This window comes from Haliotis asinina, chromosome 8, assembly GCF_037392515.1.
Source record: "Haliotis asinina isolate JCU_RB_2024 chromosome 8, JCU_Hal_asi_v2, whole genome shotgun sequence".
NCBI lineage: Eukaryota > Metazoa > Mollusca > Gastropoda > Lepetellida > Haliotidae > Haliotis > Haliotis asinina.
In genome coordinates, this window is record NC_090287.1 from 12760353 (window position 1) to 12776111 (window position 15759).

The following is a 15759-nucleotide window of genomic DNA, read 5'->3' on the forward strand; positions in this document are numbered from 1 at the left end:
AAAGTCGTGCGATAGGACACGTGAGTTAGACAGTTGTGTAACCTGTGAACTCTATCATTACGGACATATCAATGATTCCATGTAGGAATAACACAAAGTCAGATATACACGTGAACCATTTTACACATCCCGCGAGCCCTTGTTGTAATGCTGAAAGCAAATCTTAATTTCCTGCATGAGAAATCTGGGTCTGGAAAGCCTTTGGAACGGAGTCCGATTCAGGTTACTGTGATTACTGTGCGATTCGGCCACTCATTGTCTACCGAGTATCGAAGCCATTCGTAGCGCAAATGTACCCTTGTATGAGTTATTTCTCCATGCATCTTGAAATCAGTGGGTCTTTATGTGAAGATGAAACGACAGAAATAATAGTGTTGATTACAACATTATACAAGCTGAGAAATGGTTGTTCAGGTGAAGATTTTCGAGGAGTGTGAAGAGGGACTGCTGAGGGAGTTGGTGCTGAAACTGAGGCCCCAGATCTATTCTCCGGGAGACTACATCTGTCGCATTGGAGAGATAGGTACAGTCTTACACTGACACAAAGTCACACTGTTGGGGCTCCTAGCCCTGGTTTGTGGAGAGACCAGCGCGCACACACATACACAATGTCCTTCAACATTCCACATACACACATACACACTACACCAACGTCCTTCAACATTCCACATGCACACACACACACACACAATGTCATCATTTTGGAGCTCGTAAGGGATATGGCCCTGAAAGACGGGTTCACAGTCACACACGAAGAATCGTTCTTTTGAGGTTGCTAAGGTTCATGGTTAGACTGTTGGTTTTCATGTAGACACGTAAGTGCTCTAGAACAATGGGACAGAAACTCAACACCACAATACATGTCCTAAATATTAAACATTGTTCCTCCGAGTGCTATTGATTTGAGAAGCACCTTGAGACAGACGCACAAGACGCCGATCATGAATACATATTCGATATACAATGAAAAGAGCAACATCAAACACAATAACTAACTGTGTTTACCATAACAATCGCATGTGTAAGATTCAAATCAGTCAGACCACAATCCCCGGAGAAAAGGGTTTTAAAGCTAAAACTGTTAAATGTCTGCATCTAGGAATATATAAATCATGTTCAGGCAGAGTGCTGCATTTTATGTCATGAATATGGAAGTTTCGGCGGCTGTATGTATATGTGTAAACTAAAAGCAGAGAAGGGAAACGCTCATCTTTTTATCTTTTCAGGTCGTGAAATGTACATTCTGAACCATGGACGGGTAGAGGTACGTGTGAATAGATAAATGTATGAATCACTGAGTGGGTGTGGTTTATGTTGCTGTACTGTTCCATCAATATAATGGCGGGATGTGGGGGTGGGGGGTGGGGGGCACTAGAAATGGGCTTCAAGCATTGTACTCATGGCAGGGAATCGAACCCGGGTCTTCGGCATGACAAACGAATGCTTCAACCACTTGGCTACCTCTACGTCCCGAATGAATGAATGAAAATACGGACACAATCCCTTTATGTTCAGTGGGAACATATCTGCAATAATCGTATGTAATAATTAGATAATATAGATGAAAATGTTTCAAAGATTCCCGTTTGTATATTGCCCGATACTGTCCTGTGGGTGGTGGTTGGGGGTAGATATGATTGACCTGACCATGTTACTGTCTATCCTAGATTCTGGTCCCTAGTGCTGTGCCGGGTCAGAGGACCCAGGTGGCTGTCCTCACCCCAGGGAACTACTTCGGGGAGATCAGCCTACTCAAGCTGGACGACGGGCAGAACAGGTGAGAGATGTTGGATCACACTTTCTTAAGTATTAATTCTACAGCTCCGTTTGCACTGAGAATGGCAGTTCCACACACCATACACACTGTATACTGGCATATCTTCCTTGGCCTAAGGCTTCGAATATGCAATCCATTATAGAATGTGATGATATTTAAGAAATATTCTAGCTCGGATCCATTCCGATCTACTCACTACACTACACCACACTACACCAATGACCTTTAACATTATATTAGACTTCCAGCCTACACTACACCAGCGTCCTTCAACATTCCACTTCCAGCCTACACTGCACCAACGTCTTTCAACATTCCACTTCCAGCCTACACTGCACCAACGTCCTTCAACATTCCATTCCAGCCTGCACAACACCAGTGTCCTTCAACATTCCACTTCCAGCCTACACTACATCAGTGTCCTTCAACATTTCATTCCAGCCTGCACAACACCAGTGTCCTTCAACATTCCACTTCCAGCCTACACTAAACCAACGTCCTTCAACATTCCATTCCAGCCTGCACAACACCAGTGTCCTTCAACATTCCACTTCCAGCCTACACTAAACCAACGTCCTTCAACATTCCATTCCAGCCTGCACAACACCAGTGTCCTTCAACATTCCACTTCCAGCCTACACTAAACCAACATCCTTCAACATTCCACTTCCAGCCTACACTAAACCAACGTCCTTCAACATTCCACTTCCAGCCTACACTAAACCAACGTCCTTCAACATTCCACTTCCAGCCTACACTACACCAACGTCCTTCAACATTCTACTTCCAGCCTACACTAAACCAACGTACTTCAACATTCCACTTCCAGCCTACACTTTACCAACGTCCTTCAACATTCCACTTCCAGTCTGCACTATACCAACGTCCTGTAACATGCCACTTCCAGCCTACACTAAACCAACGTCCTTTAACAGCCTACACTCAAACCTCAAACAGTCACAATGTCAAAGTCTTCTGCAATCATAAGTTCCCCCGTAACAAGCTGAAACAGTTTTATTCCTTCGTTGTGTGCAGAAACACTGCGTTAATTCTACAGTTTAAACAGCAATAAAGCATTCTAGACGTAATCTAAGGTTTAATACACTGTAAAACCAGGAACATGCAACAGCGTGTCTATTTATCACTCCCGTTAGGGCATTGAGTAACAAGCCAAATTTTTCCGCAATGAATTTATTAATGCTATAAACCTCCTTAACAAGCCTCCGACCGTCATGTAATTCGATTAAAAGGCCATTCGTTATGTTCTGGAATAATACATCCCCCTAAAATAGTCCATGTCTTATAGACCGTGTTTGAAATTTGTTTTTTATTTATGTATCAGACGTACAGCGGACGTGAGGGCTATCGGCTACTCAGAGCTACTGTGCTTGTCCCGCCGGGATCTCCTTTCCGTGAGTCACAAACTTGGCATGCGACACAAATGAAAAAGCAGTAGTAATGGGATTATTTTCATGTTTTGTTGAGTTCAACCTTGACAGTTACTAGGAACGTATGGTGGCCCTCTTTATTCGATTTTTACTGTCTCTGCGTTTTATGAACGTACAGTGCTGCCGCTTTATATCGAGGTCTTGTAGTCGCTTGGAATGACTGTTCAAATGTTTATGGTCACATTTCCATTGTAGAAAGTAAAGTGGCTAATTATGGAATAAGAAAGACCAAGAGCGCCTCGTCTTCTAGAAGTGCGAATTGGTTCCTCAAAATTTACCTACGATACTTAATGTGTTATCTACTAGTTTTTATTCCTAAATAGTCATTGTCATACCACTATCAATAAATATGTGTTATTATGAGTTTCAAAGAACACTGAAGGAATGTTGGTCAACCCAGTGAATAAAGCGCCGTCACGCTTGAAAGTGAATATTGATAATGAATTATACATAAAAACCAATTTTGTTAAAACCGTAATTTGCTGAAAGGGAAAAGATGCGTTGATTCAGATCGTGTAGACGTCCGATGGCTTATTGCCGTTGAGTGAGTTAGTGAGTTAGTTTTACGCCGCACTAAGCAGTATTCCAGCTATATGGCGGCGGTCTGTAAATAATCGCGTCTGGACCAGACAATCCAGTGATCAAAAACATGAGCATCGATCTGCGCAACTGGGAACCGATGACATGTGTCAACCAAGTCAGCGAGTCCGACCACCTGGTCCCGTTAGTCGCCTTTTACGACAAGCACAGTCACCTTTTATGGCAAGCATGGATTGCTGAAGGCCTATTCTACCCGGGACCTTCACTGGTTTGTTGTCGTTGATCTGCGTTCAGAAAACAATTGAAGGATTGCCATTCAAGCCGGCAGTTTATGCCTGAATGCGAAAATGACGCTCGTGCATCTCGATTTAAATGTTGTGCTTGTTCGGGCTCTTCTCTTTCCATAAGAAAAGAATCAAACCTCTCGAACAACGCTTTATTGGGCAGAATAGAATATACGACCAGGAATCATGCTTCACTTAAACTTAATTTTCAATGTATATTTGAAAAAATAGGTTAAGTACTTAAGTACTTAAACATAAATTCATTTCCAATATTGCCTTTCACTATACATCATTGACTCCAGTACTCAATGCATAGTACATGAATTAATTAACATTAGCAGGAGTTCATATATGCAGACACGTGTGACACACAACCTAAGGCGTCAGAGGCGACACAAGTGTCTATGGACACGACTGACACCTGCTGTCGTTGATTTCAATAAATCCTGAAAACTATGACTGTCACTGGGCTGTATCATGTTTCTAGGAAATTATTACTACATCGTCACTATCACTGATAGATATTTGATCTCAAAAATCTATAACTCACAACAGACAGTCCAACTCCAGGCCGACAGCTGGCTTGGTTTTAGTGACAGTGTAATTAACGAATGAGTCTGGCACCTATCTGGGCTAGTCGGACTTGCACGCACAGTTTCTGTCCATTTTCCTTGACCTTATAACCGCTATAGCCTATTTCTTCAGCTAAGAACTTGACTTCAGCAAACTATGTTTGTATGAGACGACCACTGGACTCAGCAGTCCGACTGACACACTTGCATGTGTTTAGATCCTATTTGTGTAGAATAGTGCTTATTCTGTCAACCACTAGGGTGCCTGAACCAGTCCAGATTACAGTCCGCCGTTATATAACTGGAAAGTGTTAAAAACGGTGTTAAACAAGTATATAGAATCACGTGGAGATATTTATGTATTCTGTTGTGAGGATTTCTGTTGAATTTCAAAGGTTGCAACAGGTAAATGATCTCTGTAGTAATAATGAAATGTCCTTCCTGGCCAAATTATTATCGTTTCGTTTGTTACCTTTGCATAATGTAGTGCTTAAAAAGCAAGATTTCGGGATGTTAACTTCTTTATTGTGGATAATTATTACCATGTTCTGTCAGTGTATCGTTGACCTCGTGTTTACATATTCAATCCTGCTTGACCATTGTTATACATGTTATTTGCCTCGTGTATATATAAATACGGTGGAGTACACACACACACACACACACACACACACACACACACACACACGAGGCAAAATATGCATAACAATGTTTTACTACCTACTATTCACCTGATAAACAAGCATGCACCCACAAACGTTGTGTTATTCACAACATCCATACATCCAATATCCGTAAATATTACTTTTCTTATGCATTCTACTTCTATTTGCCCTTCCCTTCCTACGCTTCGGGTGGATCTTTGTTTATACTAGGATCCCACGTTCCAGTTATTTAAAATCTGCGGCATATTGCTTCGTGCTGCGATATACAATAACTGAACCAACATATTACAGCGAATCTGTCTTTGACGGACTTGCCTGGGACCGACTCATTTGTCCGGATTGTACAGAAGTCCTCGGCAGACAATGTTTGTCCGTTACCGTAGACACTAGTCGACGTATCTGTGGGTTACACTTTCGTCAAACTTGTATCCATGGTAACTGTTTTAGGCTCTTGTGGAATACCCTAACGCAAAGGAAATACTGGAAGCCCAGGCTAAAGAACGGTAAGTAACTTTCTTCTGACCAACCAGGGCCTAGATTTTCTGGCACTTGTCCCTTTACCGTGAAATATTCAATCCGTTCAATCAGTGATCTATAGGTTCGTGTCTGTATACTGCACTGATACCACGGTGTGTTTTTGGTACACTGTGAGTTGGCGAATCATTAACAAAACATACATTCAAAATGGTACCCATAGATTTGTGTTAAATGTTAAAGACTTCCAGAGTCACAGTTTGAGCATTATAGAAAGGTGTTGGGGATCTATTGGAATTAAATTTGTGTAAGACATAGAACATATTCGTTCATTATGTAGGACCGCAGTCACAGTTTGAATAAAATGTATACAGGGATTTATGTGTGTGTGTTGTGTGTGCGTGTGTATATATATATTGGAATGACTGAATGGTCACGTTTTGTTTCTCAGGATGATGCAGACAAAGGGGGTACAGAAGTCGGATTCCGGCACCGGCCGGGCAAACACCGCCCCCAAAAGGCGGGCACGCGACATATTTGCTGACGTCATGAGACAAGAAGGGTTTGCTAAGCTCATATCTGCGCGAGGTATGTATAATTATTATTACAAGCAATGTACGATACCTGGCTTTGATACCTGGCCCCCAGCTTATTAACATGAGGGAACTGGTGTTTGTGTCCAAAATGCACCAACATTTCGTGCCATGGTTTCATGGTGTCGTGGGGCTGTGGAGTAGCCAAGTGGTTAAAGCGTTCGCTCGTCACGCCGAAGACGCGGATTCGATTCTCCACATGGGTACAGTGTGTGAAGCCCATTTCTGGTGTCCCCCGCTGTGATAATTTAGCATAAAGCCTCATTCACTCGCTCTGGTGACACCTAGTTTGTGATGTATAAAACTCGAAAAGGATTTCATAAGTTATGATTACCTTAATGAAACCAATGGACTAATGAAACAATGTTCGAGTACAGAGATTATCGGTTTATCACAATGAAGATCCATGTACGGTCCTCCACATGAGTAGTGTGTTAGATCAACTACGTGTATCATCACTGACGAACTCACTCCATGGTCTAGAGGTGTTTTATAAGTAAACAGAACCTTTGGTTTCCTAGATGGATCAATGTTCCAGACAACTCGTATTACCAGATAATGTTTAGGTATGTTTAAGAAAAGATTAGGACCTCTGGTGCCACTCTCGCCCACCAGAGCATTGTATGTGTAAATGAGTTAATTTGACTTTCAGACTACAGTTGACAATCAGTGAAACAGTATAAAATTATAGTGGAAAGTATCTATCAAAATGCGAAGAACTGGCGTTGTATTTCGGTTTTCGTAATTCCACATGTTTCAAGATTTAAAACGAACAAGGGAAATCGATTGGTTTGTGAAGAACACGACACTAAAGACACGCGACTATTCCCTACACGGGGTGTCAGTGCGTTATAGTTAAAAATCCTGACCTTTCTGGGTTTTAACTGAACGTATGGTCTTTCTATCATTTAATAATCTCGTGTCTGCCAGCCCTATGTTTTAGTATACACCAGTCAATTTCATTTCGGTGGTATTTGCGACTGTATGCGACATCTGGTGGCCCAGTGTACTAACCATCTGGCGCTGTCACCCCTTCAATCGATCCAAGCCAGTGTTTCCTTTCATCGATACGCGCCGCCCCTGAAATCCATATGCACATTAAACTTCAGTTAGGCGACGGTTACAACCACACCTGAATCCGTACTTTGATACTGGGGCACAGATTTCTAAGATATGTAAAGCGCCACAATAGTTATACTCTGCAGAGTTGCCCCCCTTCACAGTGCACGGATCCTCGAGCTCAAGGGTTCCACGAATGTGGAAATAGTCAATGTGAATGGTGGAGTAATGGTGTGGATGTGTTCTTTCTGATTAAGATGCCAGGCCATGCCATGATAGACACTAAATTTTAATGTGAAACCGACTGAACTCACTCCATACAAAACCGTTTAAATTATCGATAGGTTAGGTTACTTCATATTTGAAAACATCTTATTTTAAGGATCAGTGACTTTCGCGCCAGTGGATTCAATTAAACTTTAGAACTATCAAATATCAATATTGTCATCACTTTGGTACATTATAAACAGTATACATTTATAGACTGACACTCCGGTGGGTTTTATACATTTAGAGACTGGCATTCCGGTGGGTTTTATACATTTAGAGACTGACACTCCGGTAGGTTTTATACATTTAGAGACTGACATTCCGATGAGTTAGCCCAGCGGTTAAAGATTTCGCTCGTCACCTTATTGAAACTTCAGATATACTTCTTAGTAACTGAAAGCACCATCCCAAACTACTACTGCAACTTACCTGAGTGGGATTTTTTAAGTGTTGGTAGTACAGTGTTGAAAGAACTTTATGGATAACGTCTTTTATTTCATTAGTGGGACGTTTCGATACAGATTCCTGCATGAGGGTACAATAATCTGTATAGAAACGCACTGCTGTAATGTATTGTGTGCGCACACGTTGGCCTTTTACATCGTATAGGTTCTTTTTAATCTTTATCAATCTTCAGGTCAAGAAATGAGCGAGCTACACAAGGTGATCGCCGATTTGAAAACTGTTCTCCTGCAGGTAAATATCTTCCATAGATCATGATTCATAGAATACTGGAAAATAACATATCTTATCCATGACATGTTGTATTTGGCAATGTCTAAATATACGGAATTCGCAGCGATCGTGAATATGAAAATCATGTCGGGTTTAACCGAGGCAAATTTCTCTTGAGAAATAATTCGACAAACGAAATTAGTGGTCGAAGGAATATAGCAGAAAAAAAGTAGAAAAGAACTTTCAGAACAGATATGGGATAATTCGATTCCAGATCAAAGCAAAATAATGGTCGAAGGGGATTGAGAATTTAAGAGTAGAATTTCAAAACATATACGAGATACAAGTTTTACATTTGTTAATATCGGGTATAAAATGAACATTGTCGATTAACCTATTTTCTTGTCAAGAGTGTTTTTAAAAACAATTGAAAACGAGATATAAAGGAGAAAAAGAATATATACAAATAGTATGAATGGATGAGAAAATGACGAGATATTAATGAGGTACGATGTATACGTCATGTTTCAGGTTTCGCAGTGCAACACTAAACCGAAATGTCAGGTGAGCGTTTGATAGTATGTGATCTGGTTCAACTATAACTTTAGTGTTCATCAGGGGCAACTGTAACTGACGACTGACTGGTGATGGAAATGTCACGGCAAGGCAATCGACGGCTTTTGGCAGAGTTTCTTTTGGCAGTGTCATTAGCTTTGTATAATTAGTGCAGTAATTCACATTCCTAATCATTGACAAACACTAATTGAAATAATCACTAATGTTGAGATTCAGAGGTGTTGTTGACTATACACTTTGAACACGCAGACCGGATAAAATGAACGCCAATGCAGGTCTGACGTATGAGTGACTTGAGTTGACACTTAGGGAACCAACAAGGAAATCTGATATAAGCAAATAGTTGACACTCTTTATCATGGTCACTGATACATTAACGTATCATATATACAATACAAAAGAACAAGCAAACAAACATATGCAATTACATATTCCCTTGTATCAATGCGCATCTGACCATATGTCATTACTCGTAGAAAGACTCCTTCAGATAAGCACACATTAATTCATAGCAAGCTCGCCGGCATAAGATGATTAGTAAGCCCGAGTAATCACACTTTATCAACTTGGGGCACTGCCATACTTTATTTATTCATCAACGTTGAGAACCCACCGTCTCGTATCCTAACACCACGATTACATTAAATCGCCTCGTGCGGCGGCTATAAGTATGAAGAGTAGAAACATAGTGTACAGTTGCATGTTGAGAACTAAAGATTAGGTATTGATATTGTCAGGGTTGTTTTTTCCGAAGACGTAAGCTGTTGTTTGGTTCTTTTCGCAGTGTGAGGAATATCAGAGGAGACTACGTCAGAAAGATAAGTGTCTGAGGAAAGCCACAAGACGGGTGACGGAACTAGAAACCGTCTTGCGGATCCGTCGCAGTTCTAGCCTACCCGTGTCAGTCCGGGATCACATCCCCAGACAAGACAGTACCCAGAGCGATGACTCATATGCGAGCAGGGGTCAAGACTTTGCGTGCCAGTGCCTGCACGACGTGCGCGAGTGCAATAACGGAGTTATGTCCCCCTTGATAGCTCGAGGGTCACAAGACATTCTCTACCTCGACCGAAGAGCTTCAAGAGGAAATTCTTTCGGAGACGGATGTCACAGATGTCTCTCACACCCAGATAGTGTCTCATCTAGTTCGTCTCAATCTCACTCAATGGAATTGCTTTCAACTGAAGCTCATGTCCATGAATACCAAAACGACTCTGTTAAGAATGGAAACTTTCACACATGCGCACGGGAGAATAACTCCAACGGAAACGGTTCTGTTAGCCATCCAGCCAATCAGGAACCACTTCCGCCTCCATTAGATCAGTACTTCCTGGAGGAACTAGACGCTGTGTTTGGAGATTCCTCTTTGCTTTCTGTGTCAGAGTCAGGACTCATCCTGAGCGACGTCAGTTCCAACAGTGACAACAGTTCCATCGACGACATCGACGACTTGTGATACACGTCCCTATCACCACGTTCCGTACTCAAGTCATCCATGTACAATATGTACAATAGAGGAGGCACCCTCAATGACACTGTGGATGCCTATGAGATCACGTTCTATTCAAAATCAGGCATTAATGTAATGACAGCTGTTATCGATGTAGAACATTGTAAATGTTTGGATTATATGTCAGCTTCATGACATTATACAAATTCCTACGCAATATGGTTCTGTGATTGGACAGAATGAACGGCAGATGTTTTTCATTCACGCTATGAGTTTCACTGAACCAAAGCATTATTCTGTGATATGTGTAAGTCTGTGTTGTTGAACACATGCCACCTTAAGGCGGCGTATGTTGACTCGCCATGCTTCCTGTAGTCATGATATACAGTCCACGGCCGAGTTTATTTTCCTTGGTTTAACATTGGCTAGTCAGTCGACTTTTCAAACAGACTTAAGCTGGATTCATTTTGACTATTCAACTGATTCATATAAACGTGCGCATTGACTAGTCCATGAATTCATTTAGATTGACTTCGAGTAAATATACCAGCCCGTGGCTTCATAAAAAGTCCATGATTCAATTAAGGAATGGTAAAATGATTCACAAAAACTTATAGAACTAAACTCACATGGATACAGGTCAAATTGGCACACTTGGTCAAACGTGTCAAACGTGTCGTTTTCTAAACGCAAGAATCCAATCTTTAAGAATGCCAGACAAATTACTTTTCTACTGCTTGTGTGTTACATAACATTCTTTGACCATATCAAAGAGAATAGGAAATGTGATGTTTTTCTTTCAGCTTACCCAAGAAAAAAGGTAGGCTTACTGGGATAGGAGATGTATCAGTCTCCTTTTACATAAAACAGGATTATAGAAATGCTTATGTCTAAAACATATGGGATGTTGGTCGGTGCTAAAGGAAACTAGTCAAGCATTAACACAAGTGCAGTGTGCGTATGTCATGATAACGGGGTTGGCTGACGCTGTGTGGGCCCTATAAAAGGGAAGTTTGAAGAAAAGGGGAAGCAGTTTTGAGGAGACTGACGATGCCATGGCGGTATATCCACTAAACATTCGTCAATTGAGCAAATTGTTTCTCTAAAACAAATCAGAGAAATAAGCACACAGAAAATGAGCATACACGTGCTTCCAGTACGCGCATTTCCTGCTCTCTGAGGCTCGGAACTTATCAATCAACCACAGTGTTACCAATGTTGGTATGAAATAGACAGGGACTTTATGAAACGAGTCCACAGTTTGTACGGGCAGATCACTGTGTTCTTGTATGTGTTTTATCATGGCATTTTCAACTTCTATACGCAAATACTCCAGAGTCGCTTTTTTGTTTTGTTCACATTGTATTACGTATGTTTGTCGATCTCAGAACATTGAATTACAGGTTATATTATATACTGAAACTGAAGTATTTTGTTTGTTTGATTATATTTTTATGTGGATTCGTTCGACTAGTATCTTTTCGTAGCCTGTTAACATTTGTTACGAAACTCATTCAAAGAACGGTCTTAAAGTCCCTTTAAACAACATGATAAATGTGTTATCGAACAATCGTTTTAAAAAAACGATCTCGTTGGCATTGATCAGTGGTCCCCATCCGATCGTCTTCAAACAACGGCATCTGAGAATAGGCAGTGAAACTAACAAGACCTCACTGTGTCGTGTTTGCCAGGTTGCTTGGTGGATTGACCCCCCTGTTAAAACACTAGAATTAGTTTTGACCTATGTCTGTCGTAAGAGGCCATTTACACGATTAGGTAGTCAGGATCGTCGTAGCATGACATCGTATCGAGGCTGCATATGGCAGTGTTGAAACAGAATGGCCCAATGTGTTTCTTCACACACCGTCGTGACAAAGGTGTAATATTCGTCAGTGTGGTGTTACATGACACACTACAAAAGAAGGCAGAGACGATGAAGCAGCTATCGATCTAGAGCTTCTTTTGACGTAGCACCCTTTACTAGGGTTTACCTCAACTCCCATTCTTTAACATTGTACTAAGGTTACCTTAGTGACTGTTTTGCGAAAAGAGGCACTGTGGTCGTATTTTCCCGAACCGACGCCTCACGTCGCTTTCTTTCTAACTACTAGTTGATGAAATCTGATGGTCAGGCTCTCCTAATTGCATAGATCGATGCCCATGTTGTTGATCACTGGATTGTCTGGTCCAGACACGGCTATTCACGGACCGCCATCATATAACTGAAAAATATTGCGGAATGTGATGCAAAACTAAACTCACTCACTCACCTCTGACACACATATATAAAAGGTCAACGCCAGAAAATACAGTGTCGGTTACCCGTCGATTAAATTGGGAGTAAAAGTCAAAGTAAAGGTGAACATTACATGAATGAATCACCGGAAATGTGTGATGACACCAGGTGTAAGCATATCCCACGCGTTTCGTTGCCTGACGTCAAACAGCCATTCCGACCATGAGACGATGGTTGTAAAGGTCCCTATGACGCACATGTTGCCTGAACGTCCGCTATTTGTGACTGACGGGGATGTATTTTCTCGGATACACACTTTTCATTCTGGTGGACCGGGTCGACGTGCACGTAATTTGTGTCTTGTTCTTAGTTAGTCCCCCTGCAGGAGACCTCGGTAACTTTTGGTTGCGAAAAAGTAGCATATGTTCTGAACCACACGCAAATAGTAGCGCAAATAGGCTTGCGCGACAGAGAAAAATTACCAGTCTTCCTATCCGCTAGCTCGCACATAGGAAGACTGGTCATTTTCTCTCTTTTGCGCAATCGTATTTGCGCTACAGTTTACCCGTGACTGAACATACTGTACTATACACGCCTAGTTTCGCACGCCTCACACTTCTCTTTCAAATCACAACAGGCAGCACATCTCGATGAAACGATCTTTGGACGTATCAGTGGCAGTCACGTAAGATGATCCGTTGTCTCAGTCAATATGTCGAGGCTTTTTAAATTCTTGTTATAAGTCCTCGAAATATTGAAAGGGCGTATATCAGACTTCTGTGTTGTACAACATATGTGATTCGGGAAGTACGAAAGCATAGTTATATGGCTGCTCTTTAGTAGTGTTGATATGTTAGCTATACTGTAGCATATTGCCGCCTTAAGTGTGCCATGTACACCGAGAGGGTTCAACTGATTTGGCTTCTATGTGGGCTTCATTTACTTAGTTCCACATTCCTGTGGTAAAGAGATGCAAGACCAGTCGTTTTTCAAAATTGACATCTAAACAATTCTAGACCTCTAATTTCTTTCTTCGCACTTAGTGGTCAAAGTTCTAAGCCGCTCTCATTCTGTAGGACAGTATTCAATTTCAACCAACATTCCACCACTCTCGGTGTTTTACGGACTAGCAGACACTGTAGCTGTCTCGGAAAATCAACCAATCGTTATCTCAAAAAATCAACCAATCGTTATCTCGTAATGACCTTCATACAAATGTTGTGACGTCTATAAGGTGTGATCACTGCTGTGTACTCGAACATGAACGCGAATCTGTGCTAAGAGATCATCGCTGGAAGAGTACAGAATTGAGGCAAGATGATGCGTGATTCAACGTCATTAGTGTTAGCAAGATCGGGAACATACCATTATTCACAAGGCTTACTGGAAAATACATTAAAACTGGTTCCAGAGTTACTTTCCGAAACAAGCATAACGCAAAGAGGAGCACAGTTTACAATGAGACCAAAGTAGATGTATGAATACGTGTGTAATAAAGAGATCGTGCAACAACACAGATAACACAATGGGTCCATTATGATAATGATGATAGCAATGTGATTGGAGGATGTAATTAGCTAAGACTTGCATCAGTGCTACCAATGATCGCACAAAATTTCGCCATATTATTGTCTTTCTGCTGAAGTAGCAAGGCACTGGAAGACATAGTTTCAAAGCAGATACACATATTCTTAACAGTTAACGCGTACCAACACAGAACAGAAAAAAATATAGGGAAGCACTACATGGGATTTATATTTCCAGGAAAGCATTTATACTGTTCATGAGCTATAACTTATTTTTTTGCGAACATACAATACCAGAAGTATTGCATAATTTCACTGGGAACCCAAACCCAAGCCTCTGATTGCACAGCTTTCATGTGTGTGTGTGAGTGTGTGTGTGTGTGTGTGTGTGTGTGAGTGTGAGTGTGTCTGTGTGTGTCTGTGTGAAAGACAGTCCAGTGATTAACGGCATGAGCATCGATCTACGCAATTAACAACCGATGACATATGTCAACCTAGCCAGCGAGCCTAACCACCCGATCCCCGACGTAAAAAGTTACACGAAAGATTGTCATTATTGTACAAGAGCAGTACCACCACAGCCTTGCATTTTGTACCTGCCAATGTTGGCATTAAAAGCCAATGTGAATTCAACTCATGTCTCTCGCGGGTATTTCATAAAGCAATTTGGGAGCATAACTTCGGTCCGAAACAGCATCTACGGACTAGGCGGCAAGACTGGCCAGTATAAGCAAACAGTGAAAAGTCCAGGCTTCATCTAGACAGCGTCACGCATAAGGCCTAGGTTCGATCCCCGGGCAGCATGGGTACAATGTGTGAAGCCCATTTCTGGTGCTCCCCCAACTAGACCACCGTGATATTGCTGAAAGCGGCGTAGAACCCAACCTACCCCACTGGAATGCTCCGGTGGTTCCACAAGCGATGAGGCTGGTTTGGGGATTTTACGCGCGCTTTCCAACAAGACGTTTTGTACACGCGGTCCACTAGCGTCAACACATTTTAAAAGCGCTTCGGTTACTCTATATTGAACAGACTTTGTGGATAACAACTTATTTTATTACGTGAGAGCGACGTTCCGAAACAGATTCTTGTACCGTTGAATATATCTCCTCCACTTCATGTATCACCCCTGCCTGACAGAGGTACAGGAATCCGCATCGAAACTTCGCACTCACGAAATAAAAGAAATTGTTTTTCATAAGGTCAGTTCAATATTGAACGTTCCACCAACTTCTAAACTTGCCACTCAAACGTGTGTTACTCAATGTCGTCTGTTGCGCGCATGCAGTGACATAACGTCACGTTGCTGGAGGATAATATTGATGTACTTCCATGGACGACTCTTTCGCCGAATACCTTCCTCATGCAAGTGTCAACAATGAGACGTGACATCAAGGACAGAAACAGTACCAGCCATTCATGGTAGGGCATCTTCGTTGACATATGGAAGTCTGTTTTGATTCATCGTCTGCTTTTCAATTTCTTCCTCACCTTCATCTACGCAATTGTCAGTGGGTGACTTGGCTTCTATGCCGCTTTTAGCAACATTCCAGCAATATCACGGCGGGGAACATAAGACATTTGCTTCAGACATCGTACCCATGAGGGGAGTCT

At 41.7% G+C, this 15759-nt stretch overlaps 1 protein-coding gene across 2 annotated transcripts in view; it reads left to right on the forward strand.

Moving 5' to 3' along the window:
* The window catches only part of LOC137295415 (cyclic nucleotide-gated channel alpha-3-like), a 59812-nt gene extending 48002 nt beyond the window's left edge, over window positions 1–11810 (forward strand). For both annotated transcript variants that reach the window (XM_067826777.1, XM_067826776.1), the window contains 9 exons: window positions 415–523; window positions 1227–1264; window positions 1668–1777; window positions 3120–3189; window positions 5734–5789; window positions 6212–6348; window positions 8320–8378; window positions 8889–8921; window positions 9718–11810. In XM_067826777.1, coding sequence (XP_067682878.1) covers window positions 415–523; window positions 1227–1264; window positions 1668–1777; window positions 3120–3189; window positions 5734–5789; window positions 6212–6348; window positions 8320–8378; window positions 8889–8921; window positions 9718–10389 — 1284 coding nt within the window. In that variant the 3' untranslated portion in view covers window positions 10390–11810. The remainder of the gene's footprint in view (window positions 1–414; window positions 524–1226; window positions 1265–1667; window positions 1778–3119; window positions 3190–5733; window positions 5790–6211; window positions 6349–8319; window positions 8379–8888; window positions 8922–9717) is intronic.
* The last annotated feature ends 3949 nt before the right edge of the window (window positions 11811–15759 follow it).